The sequence below is a fragment of the Oncorhynchus gorbuscha genome, linkage group LG10, assembly GCF_021184085.1.
Source record: "Oncorhynchus gorbuscha isolate QuinsamMale2020 ecotype Even-year linkage group LG10, OgorEven_v1.0, whole genome shotgun sequence".
In the NCBI taxonomy this organism is placed as follows: domain Eukaryota; kingdom Metazoa; phylum Chordata; class Actinopteri; order Salmoniformes; family Salmonidae; genus Oncorhynchus; species Oncorhynchus gorbuscha.
Window position 1 is genome coordinate 56379664 of NC_060182.1, and position 24397 is coordinate 56404060.

Below are 24397 nucleotides of genomic sequence, written 5' to 3' on the forward strand. Positions count from 1 at the left end.
GAACAGGGTATGGGAGAAGTGTCAAGAACTGCAATGCTGCTGGGTTTTTCATGCTCAACAGTTTCCCGTGCGTATCAAGAATGGTCCACCACCCAAAGGACATCCAGCCAACTTGACACAACTTTGGAAAGCAATAGAGTCAACATGGACCAGAATCCCTGTGGAATGCTTTCTACACATTGTGTAGAGTCCATGCCCTGACTAAGTGAGGCTGTTCTGAAGGAAACTAAATATCAGAAATGTGTACCTAATGTTTGGTATACTCAGTGTATGTTTCTGAGCAATGAGACAATGGAAGGAGAGAAAACTAATGTGATTCCAACACACATGTAAAAAATTATTCTACCACAACGTGCAAATCCCTTCTACGGAAAGGGTACTAATCTCTCTCTTAATGGAAGATAGCCCTAAAGGGTGAGGATGTCACATTGAGTGGATGGAATGAAATCCTGAAGCTATTTTGTTGAGAGGTTAAGTTTGTTGGTATCTATTGCCATCTTGTGGATTTCTATCAGTACTTCAGCCTCGCATACAAAGAGGTCTCATGGCATCATGCACCAATATAATAATAAAATAACCTTGATATGGGCTATATTGAACTGTAACACTTCAATTTAAATGAGAAAATACAATTATCATTGTATACAATAGAGTTCATACAGATGGCTAAATACTTTTGAAATTATTTAGCCAGTTAGTCAAATGAACACAATGCTAAGTGAGTTCAGAAACACTTTAGGGAGTGGAAACATTTTTCAACCTACTGCTGATTGTTTATAGAAAGTCAAGATTGTCCAAACAACTCTCCTAACTTGGCCATAAAGAGATTATATGAAGCAGGAAAATTAAAAAGCATGATTTCCACCTGGATAGCGACAAACTCAGATCTGCGAAAAACCCACCTTGTATTCAATCCACTCTCTCTCTCTCTCTCTCTCTCTCTCTCTCTCTCTCTCTCTCTCTCTCTCTCTCTCTCTCTCTCTCTCTCTCTCTCTCTCTCTCTCTCTCTCTCTCTCTCTCTCTCTCTCTCTCTCTCTCTCTCTCTCTCTCTCTCTCTCTCTCTATACCCTCTCTCTCTTTCTCTTTTTCTTTCTCTCTCTCTCTCTCTCTCTCTCTCTCTCTCTCTCTCTCTCTCTCTCTCTCTCTCTCTCTCTCTCTCTCTCTCTCTCTCGCTCTCTCTCTCTCTCTCTCTCTCTACTCTCTCTCTCTCTCTACCCTCTCTCTCTCTCTTTTCACAGCTCGTCTTTGTCATCGTCTGCTTCAGCTCCGATGGGACAGTTCACCCCAGTCCCCTTCAGACAGCAGTAGCCCTTGGGGACCTTCTTCAGGTACTGCTGGTGGTAGTCTTCCGCGTAGAAGAAATCCTGGCCCTCTAGGACCTCTGTGGTGATGGATCCATAGCCCTTCTCAGATAACACCTGAAATGGACACAAGGTCAAAATACAAGAAAGGTATCATGAACGGAGCCAGGAGATTTCCCTCCTGACCAGGAAAACTTCTAGATTCCGTTTTTGAGGCATTAGTCAGGTTACATGGTCAGGAAATGCCCTAATCATAACGACAGCTACAAACTGACTTCAAGGTTTTGTTCACTAGTCAGAAAATGTAAGAAAAATAACCGGAAATGGTGCTAAACTGCTCATTTTTGTGTTCCATTGCACAACATTTTGAAATGTTTTGCTACGATATGCCCAGAACATGAACCAGGTGCACTTTTTTCCAAAGATAATGGATCTGCTCTCTGACTTAGAAAGCAGCGTGGTTGATTGATTGACACATGAAACAGACTCTGTTTCTCTATAGCGTTGGCTCTGTTCCTCGCGCTCTGGGACAACGCTTGAAAGAGTTCCTGGTAGCTTTGAGCTCTCCATAAGTGTTGCAACATGGTGTAAGCACCTCGAGAGCAGGATTCAAACACTCTACCTGCTGAGGGAGTACTCCTTTGCAGCGAAACACACACGGCTTCCTTCCACCCGCAAAATACATTTAAAGACTAGCACTCTGGAGACCCCAACAAAAACAATCATTCTAAGGTGTGCTGGATTGTTCACCGCCACAAGGGGATCCCTTCATCCTTCCTCGATTCTTTGCAACCCCGTTGTCTTGGCCTCGTTCTCAAAACACATTGGAAGGACCGAGAGGCGGAGAGAGGATGCCAAAAATCGCGGAGAGACATTGTGCTGCTACAGAGCAGTATTAGTCCCTTATTTGTCAGGGAGAAAGAATAAAGCCGCGACATGCAGTACCAGCCTTCAGCCACAAGGCAGCAGTGAAGAATTTAGAGTGGGATTGTGCTGGAGGTGATGTCCGAGGTGGTGGTTCTCTCTCTATATCAAAGCACTGACTGCCCCCAGAAAACAGACTAATTTTGATGGAGTGGTTAAGGTTAGTATTTGTGGAGGTAAGTTGATCCTAGATCTGTAGTCAAAGGATCATTTAGAACCCGAGCACATTCAAATCAGGATTCAAGACCATCAGTCCTCACTGGCCAATACGGTTTGTGATGAGATATTTCGGACTGACATTGCATCAAAATCAAACGCCACATTTGGAGAAGTTGAGGGATAAAAAGCATTGCACTTATATCAAATGTAGGATATTCCTATGGCAAATGCACTGTTATAATATACACATTCCCCAATGAAAGCTGCAAAGGGATTGCCCACCCTTTGCATATTTTACAATGGAGGGCAGCTTTTCCGGACTATAAATAGGCCCACTACCCACTCATTATAGACAGAAAGCCCCAGGGCATCAGATGCATTAGAGGTTTGCTTTTATATGAGAGGAATACAATGCCCAAGAAATGGCCTGATAACAGAGAAGGAATAGGCTACACTCTCAAGCCTGACTCTAATGCAAGTCACAATACGGCAGCCATTTTGAGCCCATAAATCAGAATGCATGCAGTCACGTCGTGTCAAAATGCCGTAGTGGATCCGCAAGGCTCACTGCGGCTGGAGAATCGGCTAGCACTAATGTTAGCAGTGGGTCTGACTGAATAGCCTTTGAGTGCAGGGCACCTTAGCGCTACACTAGCCCCAGTGAGCCCTGCATTGCGAGCTAGCTCAGTCAGCCCATCTTCACGCCTGTCGGAAAGGCTTGGCTGTCAAAGGCACTACGGCCGAGCGAGCGCGTCTCTCTCCCATGTGACGACGGAAGGACCGTGGAGAGCGAGCTTCACCGTAGCTCCAGTCAAGCGAGAAAGCAAGAGACACCCCACCCACCGTTAGAGAGAGAGAGAGAGACGGACGCCCGACACAAATAAAATGTGACACACCGAGTAAAGAAAAAGAAAGGTTCACTCTCTATTTATCTACCGTATTCTCTCTATTTCTACTTCGGAAGGCCCACGCTGTAGAGAGAAAGAGAGTGAGAGAGACAGAAAAAGCGAGAGACAGAAAGACCAAGAGAGCGACAGAAAGACAGACAGAGAGAGACAGAAAGAGAGAGTGACACACACTAACACATTGAGTCATCAGTAGGACATTATTAGAGGAGTTTTGCCCTCACCATGGACATGGTCATTTATGCCATCTTTAAAAAAGATGGTTGACAGTTCTGTCAAAAGCAAGCTAAAGGACTGTTCCTTTTCCCCCCAGTCCTCTTCTGGGTAATGCTTCACAGATAAATGACATAGCATAATATCTAAACAGAGCACACAGCATCCCATAATAATGTTACTACAATCCAAATACGTTACTCAATCAAAGAAAGGTTGCTCGAATAAATACACGTATATTCTCATCTTCACACAGTGCACTCTACAATATCTTGTAAAAAGTTTTTTTTAAATGTCTTGGAAAGCAATACCTAATTGTGATATAATATTATAATATGATGCTCCTGACATGTTAGAGATGCCCTATGTCAGGGATCATCATCTACATTCAGCCGCAGGACAATTTCTTCTGGCGCAGATGGTCAGGGGGTCGGAACATCATTTGTAGACTGCAAAGTGACAGCAAAAAGCCCCAAAAAGGATATAGTGCCTTCGGAAAGTATTCAGACCCCATTGACTTTTTACACATTTTGTTACGTTACAGCCATATTCTAAAAACAAAGATCTATCAATCTACACACAATACCCCATAGTGACACATTTTTTCTCATTTATAAAAACTACTGAAATATCAGAATTACATAAGTTATTCAGACACTTTGCCCAAGTTCAATCTTGGTTTCATCAGACCAGAGAATCTTGTTTCTCATGGTCTGAGAGTGTTTTGGTGCTTTTTGGCAAACTCCAAGCGGGCTGTCATGTGCTTTTTACTGAGGAGTGGCTTCCGTCTGGCCACTCTACGATAAAGGCCTGATTGGTGGAGTGCTGCAGAGATCTTTTTGCAAGGTTCTCTCATCTCCACAGAGGAACTCTAGAGCTCTGTCAGAGTGACCATCGCCAAGGCCCTTCTCCCACGATTGATCAGTTTGAACGGGCGGCCAGCTCTAGGAAGAGTCTTGGTGGCTACAAACTTTTCCATTTAAGGATGATGGAGGCCACTGTGTTCTTTTGGACCTTCAATGATGCTAAAATCCCCAGATCTGTGCCTTGAACACATTACTGTCTCGGAGCTCTACGGGCAATTCCTTCGAATTCCTTCAATGGCAAGGCTGTCCCTGCCTTGCCATTGTATTGGCTACCTACGTCATTTCCAGTCACAACTTGCAGACTTGTTTACGTGTTGCTGTGCATTTTTTTGCCAACCTATTTTGCTACCTGACAACTTTACGGTTTTTACTTTTTAATTACCGTTTATATATATATATTTTTTCCCCTCAACTTTTTCACTCCGGACGCTTTATCTGGACATGGTTCGTCAGGACCTCCAACAGCCGAAGCTAAGTAGTAACATTAACATGATGCCATCTAATTGCAGTCGCTGTACTTATAATATACAGGAGAACGATCGCCTTACGGCGAGGATAGCCGTGCTACAAGCCCAGCTTCAGACGCAATCGTTAGGCAAGTGTAGTTTTAGTGTAGGAACGGATGAAACAGCATCTGTGCCACCAGTAAGTACAGATAGTAGTATAAATCCCCTGGCACAGTCCCCGCAGCCGGACAACTTTCTCACGGTCTGGAAGAAAATGCTGTAGGAATGCTCAACCGGTGTCGCTCATTCAGCCGACAGAAACTTTCAACCGGTTTTCCCCATTAAGCAGCGAGTCGGAGTCAGAGGCCGAGCCTTCTCGTCTCCTCCCGTTACGGCGTCTTAGACGCCGAAGCTTCCCACCTGTAACGGCGTTCTTCGTTTGTCAAAAGAGAGTCGGACCGAAATGCAGCGTGGTGGTTACTCATGACTTTATTGGAAAAAGCGACACATGAAATAACTATTACAAAATACAAAACAACAAACGGAACGTGAAACCTATTACAGCCTATCTGGTGAAAGTACACAGAGACAGGAACAATCACCCACGAAATACACAGCGAAACCCAGGCTACCTAAATACGGTTCCCAATCAGAGACAACGAGAATCACCCGACTGATTGAGAACCGCCTCAGGCAGCCAAGCCCATACAACACCCCTACTCAGCCGCAATCCCAATAATACAAAAACCCCAATACGAAATACAACAACAAATAAACCCATGTCACACCCTGGCCTGACCAAACATATAACGAAAACACAAAATACAATGACCAAGGCGTGACAGAACCCCCCCCCCCTAAGGTGCGGACTCCCGGACGCACCTCAAGACCATAGGGAGGGTCCGGGTGGTCGTCTGTCCATGGTGGCGGTTCCGGCTCGGGACGTGGACCCCACTCCATTAATGTCCTAGTTCCTCCCCTTCGCGTCCTGGGATAATCCACCCTCGCCGCCGACCATGGCCTAATAGTCCTCACCCAGAACCCCACAGAACTGAGGAGCAGCTCGTGACTGAGGGGCATCTCGGGACTGAGGGACAGCTCGGGACTGAGGGGCAGCTCGGGACTGAGGGGCAGCTCGGGACTGAGGGGAAGCTCGGGACTGAGGGGAAGCTCGGAACTGAGGGGAAGCTCGGAACTGAGGGGCAGCTCGGGACTGAGGGGCAGCTCGGGACTGAGGGGCAGCTCGAGACTGAGGGGCAGCCCAGAACTGAGAGGAAGCCCAGTACTGAGAGGAAGCCCAGTACTGAGATGAAGCTCAGGCAGGTAGTAGGCTCCGGTAGATCCTGGCTGGCTGGCGGATCTGGAAGATTCTGGTTGACTAGCAGATCTGGAAGAGACTGGTTGACTGGCAGATCTAGAAGATCATGGCTGACTGGCGGATCTAGCTGCTCTATGCAGACTAACAGCTCCTTGCAGACTGACAGCTCTGGCTGCTCTATGTAGGCTGACAGCTCCTTGCAGACTGACAGCTCTTTGCAGACTGACAGCTCTGGCTGCTTCATGCAGACTGACAGCTCTGGCTGCTTCGAACAGACTGACAGCTTTGACTGCTCCATGCAGGCTGACAGCTCTGACTGCTTCATACAGACTGACAGCTCTGGCTGCTTTATGCAGACTGACAGCTCTGACTGCTCCATGCAGGCTGACAGCACCCTGCAGACTGGCAGCTCCTTGCAGACTGGCAGCTCTTTGCAGACTGGCAGCTCAGGCTGCTCCGAACAGGCAGGAGGCTCCGGCAGCGCTGTAGAGGAGGAAGGCTCTGATAGCGCTGAACAGGCGGGAGACTCCGACAGCGCAGGAGAGGAGAAAGGCTCTGGCTGTGCTGAACAGGCGAGGCGCACAGAAGGCCTGGTGTGTGGTGCTGGAACTGGTGCTACAGGATCGAGGACACGCACAAGAAGCCTGGTGCAGGGAGCTGCTACCGGAGGACTGGTGTGTGAAGGTGGCACAGGATGGACTGGACCGTGAAGGTGTACTGGAGAGCCTGAGAGCAGGACTGGCACAGGACGTGCAAGGCTAGGTAGGTACACAGGAGGCCTGGTGCGTGAGGCTGGCACATTTTTCACCAGCCGACTAACACGCACCTCAGGACGAGTATGGAGCGCTGACCCAGGTGCCATTAAATCCCCGACACGCTCCGTCGGACGAATATCGTACCTATAGCACCATGCTAGCAACTCCCTCATTACTCTCTCCTCCACTTTCCCCATTAACTCCTTCACAGTCTCTGCTTCGCTCACCTCTAACACCGGCTCTGGTTCTGGTCTCCTCCTTGGCTCCTCACGATAAACAAGGAGAGTTGGCTCTGGATAGACCGGACCGTGCAGGCGCACTGGAGCTCTTGAGCACCGAGCCTGCCCAACCTTTCCTGGCTCGATGCCCACTCTAGCCCGGCCAATACGAAGGGCTGGTATGTGCCGCACCGGGCTATGCACCCGCACTGGAAACACTGTGCGCTCCATAGCATAACACGGTGCCTGCCCGGTCTCTCTAGCCCCCCGGTAAGCACAGGGAGTTTGCGCAGGTCTCCTACCTGGCATAGCCATACTCTCTTTAAGCCCCCCCCAATAATTTTTTTGGGCTGCTTTTCGGGCTTCCTTGCCAACCGTGTTCCCTCGTATCGTCGGCTCCCATCTCCGGCTGCCTCTGCTCTCCTTAGTGCCTCCACCTGTTCCCATGGGAGGCGATCTCTTCCGGCCAGTATCTCCTCCCAAGTGTAACAACCTTTACCATCCAACACGTCTTCCCATGTCCATTCTCCGAATAATTCATCCTCCTTTTGCTGCTCCAGCTGTCGCTGCCTGTTTCCACGCCACTCGGTCCGTGTGTGGTGGGTCGCAGGTTGAAAACTGTTTTCTGCCCCTCCCAAAAGATAGAATTTGTAGATAATTGGCACTCTTTCTGGGACTCACCCATAAACAGGACCAAGCCTGACCTGCTGAGGAGTGACGGACTCCATCCTAGCTGGAGGGGTGCTCTCATCTTATCTACCAACAAAGACAGGGCTCTAACTCCTCTAGCTCCACAATGAAATAGGTTGCAGGCCAGGCAGCAGGCTGTTAGCCAGCCTGTCAGCATAGTGGGGTCTGCCACTAGCACAGTCAGTGTAGTCAGCTGACAAATCAACTGTAAATTTCGGTGTTCCTCAAGGTTTCGTTTTAGGACCACTATTGTTTTCACTATATATTTTACCTCTTGGGGATGTCATTCAAAAACATAATGTTAACTTTCACTGCTATGCGGATGACACACAGCTGTACATTTCAATGAAACATTGCGAAGCCCCAAAATTGCCCTCGCTAGAAGCATGTGTTTCAGACATAAGGAAGTGGATGGCTGCAAACGTTTTACTTTTAAACTCGGACAAAACAGAGATGCTTGTTCTAGGTCCCAAGAAACAAAGAGATCTTCTGTTGAATCTGACAATTAATGTTAATGGTTGTAGAGTCGTCTCAAATAAAACTGTGAAGGACCTCGGCATTACTCTGGACCCTGATCTCTCTTTTGAAGAACATATCAAGACCATTTCAAGGACAGCTTTTTTCCATCTACGTAACATTGCAAAAATCAGAAACTTTCTGTCCAAAAATGATGCAGAAAAATTAATCCATGCTTTTGTCACTTCTAGGTTGGACTACTGCAATGCTCTACTTTCCGGCTACCCGGATAAAGCACTAAATAAACTTCAGTTAGTACTAAATACGGCTGCTAGAATCCTGACTAGAACCAAAAAAATTGATCATATTACTCCAGTGCTAGCCTCCCTACACTGGCTTCCTGTCAAAGCAAGGGCTGATTTCAAGGTTTTCCTGCTAACCTACAAAGCATTACATGGGCTTGCTCCTACCTATCTCTCTGATTTGGTCCTGCCGTACATACCTACACGTACACTACGGTCACAAGAAGCAGGCCTCCTAATTGTCCCTAGAATTTATAAGCAAACAGCTGGAGGCAGGGCTTACTCCTATAGTGCTCCATTTTTATGGAACGGTCTGCCTACCCATGTCAGAGACGCAAACTCGGTCTCAACCTTTAAGTCTTTACTGAAGACTCATCTCTTCAGTGGGTCATATGATTGAGTGTAGTCTGGCCCAGGAGTGGGAAGGTGAACGGAAAGGCTCTGGAGCAACGAACCGCCCTTGCTGTCTCTGCCTGGCCGGTTCCCCTCTTTCCACTGGGATTCTCTGCCTCTAACCCTGTTACAGGGGCTGAGTCAGGGTCAGTTTGATAAATCTGGAGTACTTCTCCTGTCCGATTCGGTGTCCTGTGTGAATTTAAGTGTGCTCTCTCTAATTCTCTCTTTCTCTCTTTCTTTCTCTCTCTCGGAGGACCTGAGCCCTAGGACCATGCCTCAGGACTACCTGACATGATGACTCCTTGCTGTCCCCAGTCCACCAGGCCGTGCTGCTGCTCCAGTTTCAACTGTCCTGCCTTATTATTATTGGACCATGCTGGTCATTTATGAACATTTGAACATCTTGGCCATGTTCTGTTATAATTTCCACCCGGCACAGCCAGAAGAGGACTGGCCACCCCACATAGCCTGGTTCCTCTCTAGGTTTCTTCCTAGGTTTTGGACTTTCTAGGGAGTTTTTCCTAGCCACCGTGCTTCTACACCTGCATTGCTTGCTGTTTGGGGTTTTAGGCTGGGTTTCTGTACAGCACTTTGAGATATCAGCTGATGTACGAAGGGCTATATAAATACATTTGATTTGATGGCTTGGTTTTTGCTCTGACATGCACTGTCAACTGTGGGACCTTATAGAGAGCTTTTTTGCATTGTCATTATCGGGTGTTGTGCGAAGATTGCTGAAAAAAATGACATGACAAAATGTGGAAAAAGTCAAGGGGTCGGAATACTTTCCGAAAGCACTGCATAACTTTTGACTAAAACATAATCATTTCAAACCTTGCTTGCATTTGTTTACGGTCACATATATCTCTCTATTATGCGTGTGAATACTTTGAGGACAGAGAAACAGAGTAGAGAAGAAACTAGAGGCCTGACTATTAATGTCTTCTCCTGACAGGTTCGGGACAGCGACAGAGCCATAAACACTTTTGAGTGTGTGTGTGTGTGTTTGTGTATCCCTACTCTCCAATTATGGCCTTTGTTCTTTATGGGAACAGTGAACTGACAGTGCACATCATATACAGTACCAGTCAAAAGTTTGGACACACCTCCTCATTCAAGGGTTTTTCTTTATTTGAACTATTTTCTACATTGTAGAATAATAGTGAAGACATCAACGCAATGAAATAACACATATGGAATCATGTAGTAAACAAAAAGTGGTAAACAAAGATTCTTCAAAGTAGGCACCCTTTGCCTTGATGACAGCTTTGCACACTCTTGTTTTGCACAGCTTTGCACACTCTCCAGCTTCACCTGGAATGCATTTCCAACAGTCTTGAAGGAGTTGCTGACCACTTGTTGGCCTTCACTCTGCGGTCCAACTCATCCCAAACCATCTCAATAGGGTTGAGGTCAGATGATTGTGGAGGGAGCACTCGATCACTCTCCTTCTTGGTTAAATAGACCTTACACAGCCGGGAGGTGTGTTGGGTCATTGTCCGGCTGAAAAACAAATGATAGTCCCACTAAGTGCAAACAAGATGGGATGGCGTATCGCTGCAGAATGCTGTGGCAGCCATGCTGGTGAAGCGTGCCATGAATTCTAAATAAATCACAGACAGTGTCACCAGCAAAGCACCCCCACACCATCACACCCCCTCCTCCATGCTTCACGATGGGAACCACACATGCGGAGATCATCCGTTCACCTACTCTGCATCTCACAAAAAAATCTCACATTTGGAATCATCAGACCAAGGACAGATTTCCACCAGTCTAATGTCCGTTGCTTGTGTTTCTTGTCACAAGCAAGTCACTTCTTTTTGGTGTCCTTTAATAGCGGTTTCTTTGCAGAAATTTGACAATGAAGGAAGGCCTGATTCACACAGTCGCCTCTGAACAGTTGATGTTGAGACGTGTCTGTTACTTGAACTCTGTGAAGCATTTATTTGGGCTGCAATGTGAGTCCCAGTTAACTCTAATGAACTTATCCTCTTCAGCAGAGGTAACTCTGGGTCTTCCTTTCTTGTGGCGGTCCTCATGAGAACCAGTTTCATCATAGAGCTTGATGGTTTTTGCGACTGCACTTGAAGAAACTTTCAAAGTTCTTGAAATGTTCCAGATGAACTGACCTCCATGTCTTAAAGTAATGATGGACCGTCATTTCTCTTTCCTTATTTGAGCTGTTCTTGCCATAATATGGACTTGGTCTTCTACCAAATAGACCTATCTTCTGTATACCACCCCTACCTTGTCGCAACACAACTGATTGGCTCAAACGCATTAAGAAGGAAAGAAATTACACAAATTAACTTTTAACAAGGCACACCTGTTAATTGAAATGCATTCCAGGTGACTACCCGATGAAGCCGGTTGAGAGAATGCCAAGAGTGTGCCAAGCTGACATCAAGGCAAAGGGTGGCTACTTTGAAGAATCTCAAATATAAAACATATTTTGATTTGTTTTTACACTTTTGTGGTTACTACATGATTCCATATGTGTTATGTCATAGTTTTGATTTCTTCACTATTATTCTACAATGTACAAAAAAAAGAAAAATGAGTAGGTGTGTCCAAACTTTTGACTGGTACTATATGTAAAGTACATTTGCCGTGTGAGTGGGTGCTACGTTCTGTGTATCCTCTGTGAGAGTGAGTGTGCATGCTCATTTCTGTGTGTGTGAGTATGTGTGAGTGCGCATCTGTGCACGTAGGATGAAGAGCGTGTGAGCGCTTCTCCGCTCATCCCACTCACAGACCGGGTCAGGCATCCATTTTAAGTTGCTTCTCAAATCTGCAGCCAGAGTGCGGTCCTACATTTTGTTTGGGAGGCAGCGAGACACCAGCCAGCGTGGCTGTGCTTTTTCACAGCCACAGCACTCCGGCTGCACGCTGCGATATCACACAGCTCACCTATGAACACTCCTTTAATTTTGACTTATCCATGACTTTCGAAATACTTATTCTGTATATGTACATATGAATGCACGCAAGTATATGCATGTGTTACCTGCATGGGTTTTGCATGTTCAATATTGAACGGTAGGGGATTTTAGTAGCATTCAGAGCATTTTTCAATGTGGCGGTTATAAACTAAAGGGTGGATAAGTAGGACTAAGGGGTGTGTGTGTGTGTGTGTGTGTGTGTGTGTGTGTGTGTGTGTGTGTGTGTGTGTGTGTGTGTGTGTGTGTGTGTGTGTGTGTGTGTGTGTGTGTGTGTGTGTGTGTGTGTGTGTGTGTGTGTGTGTGTGTGTGTGTGTGTGTGTGTGTGTGTGTGTGTGCGTGTATGTGCGTGTGTGTCTGTGTGCGTGTGTGTGTGTGTGTGTGAGATTAAATACAGACTATGGGGATAATAGAGATATATATCACTGATAGTTCAACTCGAGAGTATGCTGAGACACAACGTGGTGCAAGGACATACAGTTGAAGTCAGAAAATTACATACACTTGAGCCAAATACATTTAAACTCAGTTTTTCACAATTCCTGACATTTAATCCTGGTAAAAATTCCCTGTCTTAGGTCAGTTAGGATCACCACTTTATTTTAAGAATGTGAAATGTCAGAATAATAGTAGAGAGAAGGATTTATTTCAGCTTTTATTTCTTTCATCACATTCCCAGTGGGTCGGAAGTTTACATACACTCAATTAGTATTTGGTAGCATTGCCTTTAAATTGTTTAACTTGGGTCAAACGTTTCGGGTAGCCTTCCACAACCTTCCCACAACAAATTGTGTGAATTTTGTCCCATTCCTCCTGACAGAGCTAGTGTAACTGAGTCTAGTTTGTAGGCCTCCATGCTCGCACACGCCTTTTCAGTTCTGCCCACACATTTTCTATAGGATTGAGGTCAGGGCTTTGTGATGGCCACTCCAATACCTTGACTTTGTTGTCCTTAAGTAATTTTGCCACAACTTTGGAAGTATGCTTGGGGTCATTTGTCTATTTGGAAAACCCATTTGCGACCAAGCCTTAACTTCCTGACTGATGTCTTGGGATGTTGCTTCAATATATCCACATAATTTTCCTCCCTCATGACGCTATCTATTTTGTGAGTGCACCAGTCCCTCCTGCAGCAAAGCACCCACACAACATGATGCTGCCACCCCCATGCTTCAAGGTTGGGATGGTGTTCTTCGGCTTGCAAACATCCCCCTTTCCCTCCAAACATAACAATGGTCATTACGGCCAAACAGTTCTATTTTTGTTTCATCAGACCAGAGGACATTTCTCAAAAAAGTATGATCTTTGTCCCCATGTGCAGTTGCAAACCTTAGTCTGGCTTTTTAATGGCGGTTTTGGAGCAGTGGCTTCTTCCTTGTTGAGCGGCCTTTCAGGTTATGTCGATATAGGACTTGTTGTACTGTGGAAATATATATTTTTGTACCTGTTTCCTCCAGCATCTTCACAAGGTCCTTTGCTGTTGTTCTGGGAATGATTTGCATTTGTCGCACCAAAGTACGTTCATCTTTAGGAGGCAGAAAGAGTCTCCTTCCTGAGTGGTATGACGGCTGCATGGTCCCATGGTGTTTATACTTGCATACTATTGTTTGTATATATGAACGTGGTACCTTCAGGCATTTGGAAATTGCTCCCAAGGATGAGCCAGACTTGTGGAGGTCTACAATTGTTTTCTGGAGGTCTTGGATGATTTCCCCATGATGACAAGCAAAGAGGCACTGAGTTTGAAGGTAGGCCTTGAAATACCTCCAATTGACTCCTCCAATTGACTCAAATGATGTCAATTACCCTATCAGATGCTTCTAAAGCCATGACACAATTGTCTGGCATTTTCCAAGCTGTTTATAGGCACAGTCAACTTAGTGTATGTAAACTTCTGACCCACTGGAATTGTGATACAGTGAGTTAGTTATAAGTGAAGTAATCTGTCTGTAAACATAAAAAAATAAATGACTTGTGTCATGCACAAAGTAGATGTCCTAACCGACTTGCCAAAACTATAGTTTGTTAACAAGAAATTTGTGGAGTGGTTGAAAAACAAGATTTAATGACTCCAACCTAAGTGTATGTAAAACTCCCGACTTCAACTGTACGTTGACACATAGATGGACACACACAGACTGGCACACAGTCAAAGACCACACATAGGGAAGGACAGGAGTGTTATGGACCAAACCAAGGTGACGAATTGGATAATATATAATAATAATAATATATGCCATTTAGCAGACGCTTTTATCCAAAGTGACTTACAGTCATGTGTGCATACATTCTACGTATGGGTGGTCCCGGGAATCGAACCCACTACCCTGGCGTTACAAGCACCATGCTCTACCAACTGAGCTACAGAAGGACCGTAGCATTCCTTAGTGACTGTAAAAGAGCACAGGTACTCTACACTCTTTAGAGCCCCTAAAAGAGCAGTTCTGCCCCCATTGAAGAACGCCTGGGTTTCTCCTCTAGACTTTTTAGCCCCCCCCCCACACACACACACAGCTCTTTAAGCCAGGCTCACTTATCAGAGGGCACACTTGCTTCGCCAAGGCTCCGATCACATACGCAGGCGCACGCACGCACGCACGCACACGCACACACACAAAGGTGCACACACGCACGGGCGCAGGCACGCACACACACTCAATGCACTCTGGCTGGCTTGTTAAAAACCATTGTTCTACACACAGAACGGAACGCGGTCACACCCTCCCCCAACTTCCTACAAACCCCCTAGCCCACCTCACCCCATTCCCCCCCGCCACGCTTCTCCCCTTAATCAAACCCTCCCATCCCTCCTTTCTTCCCCCTAGCTCAGGAGAGACACTGCAGGAGAGAGACAGAGAAGGAGAAAATATGAAAAGGAAGAGAGAGAGAGGAAGAGAGAAGTAGAGGGAGGAGAGAGAGATGGAGAAAGAGAGAGAAATGTAGAGGGATTGAGGGAGAGGGAAAGACAGGAGAGAGAGAGGTAGAGAGATATGGAGACAGAGAGAGGGGGGGGAGACAGAGAGTGTGTGTGTGGGGGGGGGCGACGTTATGGTGCTCCTTAGCACAGCAGCGCTGCTCCAGAAGTCTTTGATGTTCCGCACATTTCAAATTTCATTATAGCGGATTCTCCACCTCCTCATCCCCCTCTCCTCTCCTCCATGCCCTCCCCTCTTCTCACGCTTAAACAAGCTTTTCTGCCTCTCTCTTTTTGTTGTTGCTTTAAATACGCACACTATCCTTTTTTTGCCGCTGTACCGAAGTTAAGAAACTGAAAGCCCTGCAAAAGGAAGGAGCCTTGTAAGGGTTAATTATTCATTGGGCTGTGTGTACGTGCGTCTGTGTGTGTGGCAGAATCTTGGGCAGCCTCTAGTACCTATTGCCAAGCCAACCACATCTCTCCAAGGATGAGGATGTGCTTTTAGGGGGGCACACACACATAAGGGCACTGTACATACACACAGACACGCACGCACACACATAAGCACACACAGTCATGCTTGCAGTGGATGTGCGTGCAGTACACACACCACCAAATCGTAATGAGACGGCAGACCAATAGTAATTTCACATTACATCAGCTATTTTGCAACGGACAGATTCTTTGAAATCCATCAGATGTGCTTTGGCACTGTACGAATGAGGACTTGAGGTATATAGAAAAGACTAACCATTTAAGTTATCACAGAGAGACGGAAGTCCTTCTATGGCAGGGTTCCATTCATTAAGGTATGCAACGAAAAACATTTTGCAACACAAATCGGAAATAAGTGTTTCTTATTGGACAAGTGGTCCTTCTTTGTTTTATTCCGTTTTTGTCCATTTCAGTGCCTAATGAACATGACCCAGGCTTACAAAACAAATCTTTCTCTACAATATGCAATTGTTCAAACTAACCAACAAGGCCACAAGCTCCCTAAGAAGCAAACATTTACATTACATTTACATTTACATTTAAGTCATTTAGCAGACGCTCTTGTCCAGAGCGACTTACAAATTGGTGCATTCACCTTATGACATCCAGTGGAACAGCCACTTTACAATAGTGCATCTAAACGTTTGTTTCAACAGTTTATTGTCAACTGCTTTGACCGTTGTGATCTTGAACGGCCCCCTATCTGCACATACAGCCAATGAATGGGGTTAGCGGTTAGCCTCTCAATGACAATGACTGGGCTTAGTAGTTAGCCTCTCAATGGCAATGACTGGGGTTAGCAGTTAGCCTCTCAATGGCAATGAATGGGGTTAGCGGTTAGCCTCTCAATGACAATGACTGGGCTTAGCAGTTAGCCTCTCAATGGCAATGACTGGGGTTAGTGGTTAACCTCTCAATGACAATGACTGGGGTTAACAGTTAGCCTCTAAAGCCCTGATCTTTTCTACTGGAGGCCAGTGTTTTACTTGCTATTTTGTATTTACTTTGCCACCATGGCCTTTTTTGCCTTTACCTCCCTTCTCACCTCATTTGCTCACATTGTATATAGACTTGTTTATACTGTACTATTGACTGTATGTTTGTTTTACTCCATGTGTAACTCTGTGTCGTTGTATCTGTCGAACTGCTTTGCTTTATCTTGGCCAGGTCGCAATTGTAAATGAGAACTTGTTCTCAACTTGCCTACCTGGTTAAATAAAGGTGAAATAAATAAATAAATAAAAAGTTTGTGAAACAAGCCATCTCGCCTATTCACCCCATCTTAGATTGACACCCTGCGCCTCTCTCTCTCTCTCTCTCACTCTCACTCTCACTCTCTAATGGCACATTAATCCAAACTGACTCTGAGACGCACATGTATTGCCTAATCCATTCCTCCATCCCGTCCTAAATGGGATTCATAGGAAATGAGGGGAATGGGATCGCCAGGGTAACTGATCGGTCCCAAGGTCAGCGGTCATGGACTGGTGGGCTGTCAGGCTGCTGTGACAGCGAACCCCCCTCCCCACCTCCCTAGCCTTGGCCTTGGGCAGGGGTCAAATGTCAGGCAGGGGTGGCAGCTGGGACCAAAGAGAGGGGACAAGGGGAGCTAGGAAGGGGACAGGGAGGGGATGCAATCAGATCACAGAGCCGAGACTGAAGGGCTGTCAAAAGGCCGCTGAGCCCCCCCCCACACACAAACTGATTTAGAGGGGTTAGGTTAAATGCAGAAGACAAATTGAATGCATTCAGTTGTGCAACTGACTAGGTATCCCCTTTCCTTTCCTAAATCGTAATGAGACACATGAACCTCACACCCCAGGAACCACCACACACACATATACTGTATTATGACCCCCCCAGAGGGGTGGAGGGCTAGGTCCGTCTATCCGTCCAGACTGTCACAGAAGGACAGTAGGACATGCCCTGCCACTTCTGTAACCTCAGTGTCAGCCAAGAGCCCAGTGACCTGACTCAACAGAAAACAAGAGGGACAACAGAGTCCCGCTCAGTCACAAACCCTGCTGATGCCTCTGCTGTGTCAAGCATTTCACTGTCTCCTCGGTGCAACTGATGCGAAGAGGCCCAAAATGGCACCTCTGTAGACTAAAGGGTCAGACACACTTAGAAACCTGACTGCCGATAGGTACTTACCACCTCTGCCCAGAGTGATGGAAGTTAACTTTCTGTTGTTCACATAGAACAGTTCTACCTCCAATTTGCTTTGTTTAAATACTCCAGGCCACAAGGTGGCAGTGGCTTGTTGACTTGTGCCTGTAGCTATTAAGCTAATTAATGTTCTAACATTGTTGCTAGCTAGCTAGAATATGTAGTATTGTTGATACTAACCAGATGGCCTCAACTAGATATAATTACATCCCAATGGATTTGTTTTTGAATTAAGCGGCCTGTTAACTGTAGAGAGTCGGTGGAGTACCTAGCTGCATTGTGCTAAATGGCGATGCTAACCATTTAGCTAATGTTAGCTAGCAAGCAGGACAGGATAATGCTAAGTGAGGATCCTTGAAAATGAAAATGGTTAAGGTAAGGGTTAAGGTTAGGTAAGGGTTATTTTTCAGTTTAGGGTTCAGGGTAGGGATGTCCCAAGGATCCCGGATAGCACTAACCATGGAATAGAGAGTGAATTAAATTATTTCATCAAAATCTTGAAATATCACTAGCTTGGTAAAACATTTAGTGTTGTGTGCATTGTGCTGCACTTACCACCCCATTTGTTTCATATGAAGTGTGTGTGCCTGCCTGGTGCACATGATCAAACTCAACCTAACAAACAAAAAATCCTTCAAGCACAAGATTCCTTAGCTAGATGTAAAGACGTATTATAAGGCTTTATTGTTTTAATTAAAACAATTCTCGTGAAACAGGGGTTGGACAACACCGGGGAAAAGTGCCCTCTTTTTTCCTTTTTCTTGTCACTTTTGTTGGCTTTCCCATGTGGAGGTTTGTGTTCTCTGATTGGCTCAAAGTCAAGTTCTCGACCACTGACGAGCATTGCGACCTGCAGACTGCAGGTTCGTCGGTACCAGGTCGGAACACAGCAGGGGCGTCTTTTATTCTAGCAAGAGAAGGAACGGCCTCCTACGGTGCTACAGTAAGTACCTGGTTCTATGATATTGAAGGGTTATCATTTGCTAGCGATGAATCATGACTTGCTGGAGACAAGTGAACCCGAGGAGCAAAAATTAGTCCGTGTTTTTACACAGCGGCACTTGTGATATCAAAATTCCCTAATAATGACGTAATGTCAACGTAAAGCAGAGATTCAGGTTTGTTTAAACCAGTATTTCCCAAACTCGTACCAGGAGACCCTGGTTTTTGCGCTAACACTACACAGCTGGTTCAAATAATCGCAGCTTGACGATGAGTTCATCATCATTATTATTATTATTATTATGTAGTGCTAGGGCAAAAAACAAAACTGTTATCCTAGTGTAAGAGGCAACGTGTTAGAAGTGTAGTGTTAGATCATAGTGTATGTGAGTACACTGACAAAACAATAGGAACACCTACTCTATCCACGACATAGACTGACCAGGTGAAAGCTATGATCCCTTATTGATGCCACCTGTTAAATCCACTCCAATCAGTGTGGATGAAGGGAAGGAGACAGGTTAAAGAAGGATTTTTAAGCCTTGTGACATTAATACGTGTGTGTGTGTGTGTGTGTGTGTGTGTGTGTGTGTGTGTGTGTGTGTGTGTGTGTGTGTGTGTGTGTGTGTGTGTGTGTGTGTGTGTGTGTGTGTGTGTGTGTGTGTGTGTGTGTGTGTGTGTGTGTGTGTGTGTGTGTGTGTGTGCCATTCAGAGGGTGAACGGGCAAGACAAAAGATGTAAGTGCCTTTGAACAGGTTTTGGTAGTAGGTGCCAGGAGACTAGCTGACTCAAAGAGAGAGAAAGACGGTAGTTGAACAGTTTTGAACAAATTGATTTCTTCAAAAATGAAGAAGAAGCAAGAGAGAGAGAGAGAGACATTATTTTTCACTTTCACTTACTTAGCTAGCAAATGCAACTAGCTAGTTTAGCCTACTCAAACACCCGGATCAAACAGAGGGATGCTATGTTAGCCAGCTGGCTATGCCTATCCAATACTGGAACTCTTCCAAGTCAAGATAAGCTTTTGGTTTTACACCTTTATTGCCACCGGGGCTCGTAGATGTAACTGCTAAACTGCTTACTGACTGTACACACTGTACTGAATGATTGTAGCGCCTTTACTGATGCGTTAGTTCTATTAGCTACAGTATGCTGATTATGACGTTACTTTAGCTAATATGGTGACAACCATGTACATTTACATTTACATTTAACCACGTAGACTGTGTGTAGAGTTCAGGGCTTATGATATGGCTTTCACCTGGTGACAGACAGCTGTTATGCATTGAAGTCCACAAGCGAAGGGAAAAGGTGAGAGAAGGGGAGCGCCTAGACGCGCCAAGGAATACAACGTGGCTGCTATGAAAGTGAATTGTGTTTACATGTGATCAGGGTGTATCCATTCCACTGATTCTGTTGAAAAATGTTTCTTAAACTCCAGCAAATGGAATGAAACGGGGATAAACATACCTTCATTTGTCCAATAGAAACTCTCGTTTGTAAATGGTTGGACTAATGATCACACCCTAGACCAGCTAGATGCAGGCTAGAGTGTGCAAGGCGCTATTAAATGTGTTAGTCTGTCAACTAAAACAATTATCTCGACCTGTGTGCACCTACGTTGTAAACTTTCATTCATAAGCTAGGTTGTAGCAACCTCGTGGTGGGTATAGGGAACGTTCGAGTATCATGTAGTAGCCTAAACCTATCGAGGTCACATTGAGCTGGGTGAATTGAATATGAATGACAGTCATCCCAATATGCTGTCATAGAAATAAGGCCACGCTCATAAAAAATAAATAATAATAATTGTCCTCCCTCATCTTAAACGGCACCGACCGCCACTGGTGCGTGTGTGCGCGTGCGTGCGTCTATGTGTGTGTGAGTGCACACGGGTGTGGGTGTGTGTGTGTTTGTTCGTGTAGTTAGCGTAGGGTTAGAAGGTTTTTCAGTACCTCTTGGTAGGCTTGTCTGGTGTTGAGAGCCAGCTCCTGTTGAGAGGGACTGGAGGCGTAAATGGCTGAACGGTACTGGGTTCCATAGTCTGCCTGCTGCTTCATCCCTGAAAGCACACCGACGAGACAGACAACGCAGGTAATTGTAGTAGAAGTGCCAACAAACATTGTGATATACACATCATATTTTTGCCATGAAGGAGCAGACTTGACTGGTCAAGATTGTAGCATACGTTTTCTACATCGCCTAGCTACATTTCCATACTGTATGAAAAAATGATTCAAATTTTAAGTGAACTGAAATTACATTGGTCATTGAGTTACCCATTTAAACATCTCCGTGCGTCTATTTCTATAAAAGCGCAGCTCTTTCTCTTGTGTTGTAGACACAGTAGTGGAGGACAGGCAGTGTATCTGTTTCCCATTCTCAGTCTGCTAGTGCGGCTTGTCAAGCTGTGCTCTGCAGCTTGTCAATATTTTCATCAGCTTTACATCAGACGCGTTGGAGAAGACTTGGCTCCCGTATATGTACTGCTAAGTGGCCAAAAAGCTTGCTTCTATTTTCTACTTTTGAAATGCCACTATCCTGGGGGACGTTTGGCATCAAATGGCATCAGAGTCTCTTTCAGGCCGTCTGTCCCTCTATTCATCGCTCTCTCTCTCTCTCTCTCTCTCTCTCTCTCTCTCTCTCTCTCTCTCTCTCTCTCTCTCTCGCTCTCTCTCCCTCTCGCTCTCTCTCTCGCTCTCTCTCTCGCTCTCTCTCTCGCTCTCTCTCCCTCTTTCACCATCTTCCCCTCTCTGGTCCTTCTTCACATCCCTCCCTCCCTCTCAATTTCACTCTCCGTCCTGCTTCTGATCCCTTTCTCCTTCTATCCCTCCGTCATATCCCCCCCCCCTCTGTCCCTCTCTTTCTCTCTCTCCTTCTCTCTCGGCAGGGCTGGATGAAGGCCATTTTACCCCCAGCTCCCGTCAGTGCGATAAGGCTTATGGCTGCCGCCAAAACACCTTCATCAAAGGGCACAACAACGCTCCCTGATTGGCTGCCCCAGCGCCGCCGACCGTTCCCGCGTGACGTTCCCGTGTGACCTCCTAGGGTCCCTAACCAGCCACCGCCACAGTGACCATCGCCGTTGCCACTTCATGCCCCACATGGTTTTCACCATGACGTAGGATGACAAACAGTTGAAAACAAATGTTTTGGAAGCAAAAGGGACTCAGGTAAACTTCGTTTTTTTTAAAGGGGGAAGGGGGAGAGATGAATGTAGGAGGAGAGCAGAAAGATAGAATGGAATAGAATAAAATATAATATAATTAAATGGAATTAATATAATATAATGGAACAGAATAGAATGGAATAAAATATAATAAAATAAAATGTTATAGTTTTCACTTCAGAGGTTGTGATGGAGTAGAGGGAGACAATGATGAAACCAAGGAAACCATGACATGATCCACGGCATCATCACACTTCATCCTATATCACGATTAAATATTGTAAATCATGTCACATTTGATCCCTCTTACTCTTCCTTTAAGAACTCCTCAGAGCCCCAAAAATAATATAATACTTAAAAACTCCCCATCTCTGCCCTCTTTCCTTCTCTTCCCCTTCCTTTATTTTTAAGGGCCCTTATTTTTCTCCACCATCCATCAAAGAGCATCAGAAATTATTAATGAGAGCCTCCCTGCTCCTCTTGAATAATTCATGAGTGCCTTGCTTCTGAAAACAGAGGGGATAATGGGGGGTGTAGAGGGGGCTAGGGGTTACCCCACCCTCCGCACATTTCACAAAAGGTCACCCACCTAACCTACGCACCACCAAGCCCTAATTAAAATTGTGTTCTTAAAATATTTTTTATCCCCTTCCCAAAAAATGACCCCCCCCCCCCCAAAAACAAAATCTCAAAATGTGGCAACAAAAGTTGGGTGATAAAAAGTTTGTTTTCTGAGTTCTAGGGAGATTACTAGTTAGTAGTGACAACTCTCCCCAACAACACATCTCGTCTGCGTCCCAAATGGCACCCTGTTCCCTGTGTGGTGCACTACCGTTGACCACAGCCCTATGGGCCCTGGGCCCAAAATAGATGGAATCGGGTGCCATTTGGTACACAGCCCTCTTGGTTGTGCTTTAAACCCTCAAGAGATTTCCTACTTATCCATTCTCCAGAAAGAAAATCTCTTTCAGCACTAACTCCGGCACATACGTACACACTATAGTCCCTGCAGCTAGCTTCCCACTTCTGGCAGTTGTTGGATGTGGATACATCCTAAAAGCCTCTTTCTTTCTTTCGTTCCTTTCTGTCTCTTTCCTGTATTTCTCTCTCTGCCCCACTCTCTTTCTTTCATCTCTCTCTGCCACTCTGATGAAATCGCGTGGCCGGATGAGGAGTGTGTGTGTGTGTCTGTGAAACGTGTGTGGGTATGTGTGTGCGTGTGTGTGTGTGTATTTGAAACATGTCTGTGCATTGTGTGTGTGTGTGTGTGTGCACGTTTGTGTAGGCCTTATACTATGCACAGATTTGTGTGTTTTTCAGTTGCAGGCAAAAAAGTGGATGAAACGGTAAGAAGTTAATCAGATTAAGGGGCACGCCGGCTGCTATAAAAAAAGGCAAACGGGAGGGAGGAGGACGAAGAGTAGGGGTGGAAAGAGGGAAGAGAACTGAGGGAGAAAGGTCTACTCGAAATGATGATGAACCATAATTCAGAAAACAAAATGGCAGACACCCCCACCACCATCTCAGCCCCTCATTGCTTAACACTTTGTTTTAAACACTCAAGCCAAAAGATAACAAACTATGTTTGATGGAGACGGTGTTATGGTGTAAATGTGTGTGTGTCCCTCCACTCCCTTATCCCGTTAACAACTTAAAGTGCTCCGATTAGCTGCTCCTTCTCGCCGCGTTCCTCTCCTCCTCTCTGGCCTCTCTTTAGTTCCCTTTTCACCCTGCTGTCGGCAGTGCCACGCGCCTTTGCACGCAAATATACGTACACACACACTCATGTCTCCGTGCCTGGCAGAGAGTGGAGCAGAGACGAGGACAACTCAGAGTCACTCAGTGTCACAGTCGGCAGCTAGGACAGAGCAGAACAGAGTGCATGGATTGGCAAGGAAGCCAATGTAATCCTGCACCATAACCTTGCACATCTCGCAATAATTCACACCAAAGAACAGAACCAAGACAACACTGGCAATTTTATTCAAATCGACTCGCATAAAAAATAAGCCTATTAGGCGTAAGGCTATCCGATGTGATTAGAATAGCTTAACTTAGCCCACAGTAATATCTACACAATAACACTTTTTCTATTTTCAGAGACAAACGCACTAAACACAAGCCAAACTCCTTCGTTCACAGCTAGTATTCAAATTGTATTCTATTCTAAACTTCTATTCTAAAGAAAGGCATTAGTACTACAGAACAGTACTAGAGGAGAGCCGCAGTGCCACTAAAGCCCCCAGTGTTGGAGCAACAGCCAGTACCCAGGTAGCGCTGTGGCCCGCGGGACTGCTTGAGCTGTGTGCGTGCCAACCCAGAGACCGACCGCTCCACTCACTGCTGCTATTTTTGCCCCTGTCTTACGTAACCCGTTGCTGACGCGCAGGAGAGAGAAACGTAAGAAAGACCCCTCAGGGCCCGTACGCAATGAAACGTGCGTGTAGATGTGCACAAGCAGGATGGCAGTCACACAAACAAACAGTCACCTGTCCCGTCCCTCCACCGCACTCTCTCTCTCTCTCTCTCTCTCTCTCTCTCTCTCTCTCTCTCTCTCTCTCTCTCTCTCTCTCTCTCTCTCTCTCTCTGGCAGGGTGAGAGGGTAGGGGTTAGGTGTAGGGGATCATTGAGGAAGAGGGCACAGCTAGCCCTTCAGCTAACCCTGCTAAAGTAGAACAGGGCTGCTCATCAGAGGGTTGGCTGAGTGTGACGCACGGATGCACATACACTGAGGATCATGGAGAGAGACAGGGGAAGACGCTCTGCTCGTCTGCTGCTACTCCTTGTACATAGCCATGTTATTGCTATTATATT

At 45.8% G+C, this 24397-nt stretch overlaps 1 protein-coding gene across 3 annotated transcripts in view; it reads right to left on the reverse strand.

The window, feature by feature from the left end:
* Positions 1–1140: 1140 nt before the first annotated feature.
* The window catches only part of si:ch1073-358c10.1 (peptide methionine sulfoxide reductase MsrA 1), a 46018-nt gene continuing 22761 nt past the window's right edge, over positions 1141–24397 (reverse strand). For all 3 annotated transcript variants that reach the window (XM_046366430.1, XM_046366433.1, XM_046366431.1), the window contains 2 exons: positions 20370–20476; positions 1141–1418 (listed from right to left, as the gene is read on the reverse strand). In XM_046366430.1, the coding sequence (XP_046222386.1) occupies positions 1233–1418; positions 20370–20476 (293 nt within the window). In that variant the 3' untranslated portion in view covers positions 1141–1232. The remainder of the gene's footprint in view (positions 1419–20369; positions 20477–24397) is intronic.